This window comes from Prionailurus bengalensis, chromosome X, assembly GCF_016509475.1.
Source record: "Prionailurus bengalensis isolate Pbe53 chromosome X, Fcat_Pben_1.1_paternal_pri, whole genome shotgun sequence".
NCBI lineage: Eukaryota > Metazoa > Chordata > Mammalia > Carnivora > Felidae > Prionailurus > Prionailurus bengalensis.
The window spans coordinates 59,945,153-59,948,740 of NC_057361.1; the positions used below are offsets into that span (position 1 = coordinate 59,945,153).

Genomic DNA, 3,588 nt, shown 5'->3' on the forward strand with positions numbered 1-3,588 from the left:
TTGCTGCTCACTTACCATTAAGCTTGTGGAAAATACAGTAAAAAAAACAAAAATAGAATATTTAAATCACTGTCAGTTACATCACCTTAAGACCAAGATAGCTAATTTCTTTTTAGTGTTTTCCCTTCTGCCTCTCTTTATAAATCCCTCCCCAAACCCCTTTCCTCCTCCCAGAGCCTGGGGCTAAAATTAAAGGGACAAATTTAGGATGGGTGGATGCCTTGTCTTCTCTCCTTGTCCGACATTTTAGGTACTATTTTCTTTTAGCTTTTCTTGAAATCATAAAAGTATAATACTAGTTACAAATTGAAAGAATAAACAAATAAAATTTAAGTTTCTGGAAAAATCAGGGGTGGGGGTGGGGTTTGGAGGTTAAGTTAGAGGTAGATGAATCAGCTATATTAGAGAACCTGGGAAGGTGAGCGGGCTTGGAAACTTGATAGATCTAATAATTTATTGGCTCAGGATTTGTCAATCACTGTAGCCCAGCAAATGAAATTAGAGCAGAGTCGTAGGGAGGAAGGGAGTGACTAAGCAAACTATATGCACCAAGAAAATCTAGTCAGGAGACGTCTGCGTAATCATACTGTGGCACCATTTTTTTCTTGCGGCACTAGCTGCTTGCGGAGGAGGTCCGCCCACTGCAGCTCTCTGCAGTCTCTGGATGGTTCCTGCAAGACCGACCATCGCCTTCTCTGCACTCAAGCCCAGGGCACCATTGCCTCCTCCCGCTTCTCGCGGCCTCAGCACAGCCTTCATCCCGGCAGCAGCCTCAACCATTACTCTTGCAGCCTGCCACCACTGCGCATTCCACCTCTGTCCCAGCCGCCGCTGCTTCTGCTTTTCCGGTGAGTCTTTCCCTGCGGAGGTCAGGTCTCCTTCCTTATCTTGGCGATAGCCACCTTAAGCGTGTACGGTCCTTTGAAAAATGGCCGAGTCAGCCGACCACAAGGAACTGTTAGAATCTAGTCAAGAAGAGGCTGGTAATAAGGTAATGATGGAGGGACCCGGGGAACAACCGGAGTGCAGTGAAGATGTCGCAGCTGGGCCTGGAGATGATAAAGTGCACGGTGAGGAAGCCGCCGCAGGTCCTGGGGAAGAAGGGGAGAAAGGTGAAGATGCTGCTGCTAGGTCCGGGGAAGGCGGGGTAAAAGATGAAGATACTGATGAGGATTCAGACACAGACCGTCCAAAAGGACTTCTTGGTTATCTTTTAGATACAGACTTTGTTGAAAGTCTGCCTTTGAAAGTTAAGTACCGTGTGTTAGCCCTCAAAAAACTTCAAACTAGAGTGGCCAATCTGGAATCCAAATTTCTGAGGGAATTTCATGGCATTGAAAGGAAGTTTGCTGAAATGTATCAACCGTTATTGGAAAAAAGACGTCAGATCATAAATGCAATCTATGAACCTACAAAAGAGGAATGTGAATGTAAGTCAGACTCTGAGGACTACGATGATGAGATGTATAATGAGGAAGAAATGGATGGTAATGAGGAGGGTCTGGTACATGAGTATATGGATGAGGATGATGGTTGTGAAGGAGATTATTATGATTATGCTGTCGAGGAGGATGATGATGATGACGATGACGAGGATACTGATGACGACATCGAGGCTACCGGAGAAGAGAATAAAGAAGAACAGGATCCTAAAGGAATTCCTAATTTTTGGCTGACTGTATTAAAAAACGTTGACACACTCACTCCTTTGATTAAGAAATATGATGAGCCTATTCTGAAGCTCCTGACAGATATTAAAGTGAAACTTTCAGATCCTGGCGAGCCTCTCAGTTTCACGCTAGAATTTCACTTCAAGCCCAATGAATATTTCAAAAATGAGCTGTTAACAAAAACTTATGTGCTGAAGTCAAGGCTGGCGTATTATGATCCCCATCCCTATAGGGGAACTGCAATTGAGTATTGCATAGGCTGTGAGATAGATTGGAATGAAGGTAAGAATGTCACTTTGAAAACCATCAGGAAGAAGCAGAAACACCGGATCTGGGGGACAATCCGAACTGTAACTGAAGATTTTCCTAAGGATTCGTTCTTCAATTTCTTTACTCCTCATGGAATCAACTCAAATGGAAAGGATGGAAATGATGATTTTTTACTTGGTCACAATTTACGTACTTACATAATACCAAGATCAGTGTTGTTTTTCTCAGGTGATGCACTTGAATCTCAGCAGGAGGGGGTAGTTAGGGAAGTTAATGATGCAATTTATGACAAAATTATTTATGATAATTGGATGGCTGCAATTGAGGAGGTTAAAGCTTGTTGCAAAAATCTTGAGGGAATAGTAGAAGATGTTGATCGCTAAAGCAAAGTGTACTTGGTCCTGACATTAACTGCTGTAGATCTAGTTACTCAAGATGGAAGAAGTTAATTAGAGCCTTGTGTTCTGAATTTTTTCTTGTAGGGTCATTTAAAACATAGGTCTCAGAAATATGAGAGAGATTTAAATACTAATTAATGTGACCTTGCATTTTAGTAGTAGAATGTTTTCAAGAAATATAAACTGTGGTAGATGGTTTAAAATATCTATATAATGTGTAGTTTAATCCTTCTAAAGTCCTTTAAACATATAGCTATGAATCTGTGGCTGTGAATATTATCAGAACTGCTAAATGAGACCAACATTTGTTTGGAAAGAAAATCTTGGAGAACCAACCCAAGGTTTTTTGAAGCTGTGTGTGTGTGTGTGTGTGTGTGTGTGTGTGTTTTCTTAGTCCTTTATCTAGTGGGTTTATTCTCTTGTACTTGCTTTATTTTGCAACAAAATACAGTAGAATTTAAAACTTGAATGCTTAAGAAGCCTGCATATGGTTAAAATTTTCAGGTAAAACTGCATTTATTGTTAGTAACAGCTTATCTGTAGGCTCTTGTATTTTATTTGACCATGATAAATAATAAAACTTAGTTATATTGAGGTTATTGTTTATCAGTGAAGTGTTAATCACAGTGATTTCAAAAGATTGCCACATGTTGTTCTGTGTAATTATGTAAACTGTAATTACAGTGTGTAATTTCTCTTCCTATAGTACACTTAATCATTCATTGGAAGTAATCACATGAACATTTTGAAAAGTTTTTTTCATGTTCTTTCACTGCGAAATAAAATAAATAAAAATTTCAGTGTGTTTCCTGTTTTACAACTTATCTTTTTTTCTCATTATAAAAGTGTTATGCTTATTGGAAAACATTTAGGAAATACTAAACAATACATTGATTAAACCAAAATCCATATACTCACTCCCCAAAGATAGGCACTGTTAATGTCTTGATTTACTTTCTATTATTTTTCAATGTGTTTATGCATGCAGATTTACTAACACTATACTTAGATGTGCAAAGAAACTATCTTAGGTTTTATAACTAATGTAATTTTAATTCTGAGTGCACCTCCACACCCCAAGTTTGCAGAGAAACAAAAGTCTCAGTTTTAATCCAGGAAATTAACTGCTGTTTATAATTTAAACACTGCATAAATAACAGGCTCCTGTGTGTTAGTCTATATTTCAGATTTACCTACCCTTCCACAATGTCATCTGGATGTACAGGGGCTTATATTGTTTTATGACATTG

At 38.8% G+C, this 3,588-nt stretch overlaps 1 protein-coding gene across 1 annotated transcript; it reads left to right on the forward strand.

Annotated features, from left to right (window-relative positions):
* The first annotated feature begins 529 nt into the window (after positions 1-529).
* On the forward strand, positions 530-3,138 carry NAP1L2 (nucleosome assembly protein 1 like 2). The gene has a single exon (XM_043569869.1). The coding sequence runs from the start codon at positions 929-931 to the stop codon at positions 2,321-2,323; it is 1,395 nt and encodes a 464-aa protein (XP_043425804.1). The 5' UTR covers positions 530-928; the 3' UTR covers positions 2,324-3,138.
* The last annotated feature ends 450 nt before the right edge of the window (positions 3,139-3,588 follow it).

Coding starts and splice junctions, on each gene's coding strand:
- NAP1L2 (XM_043569869.1), top strand. CDS start 929: ATGGCCGAGTCAGCCGACCACAAGGAACTGTTAGAATCTAGTCAAGAA.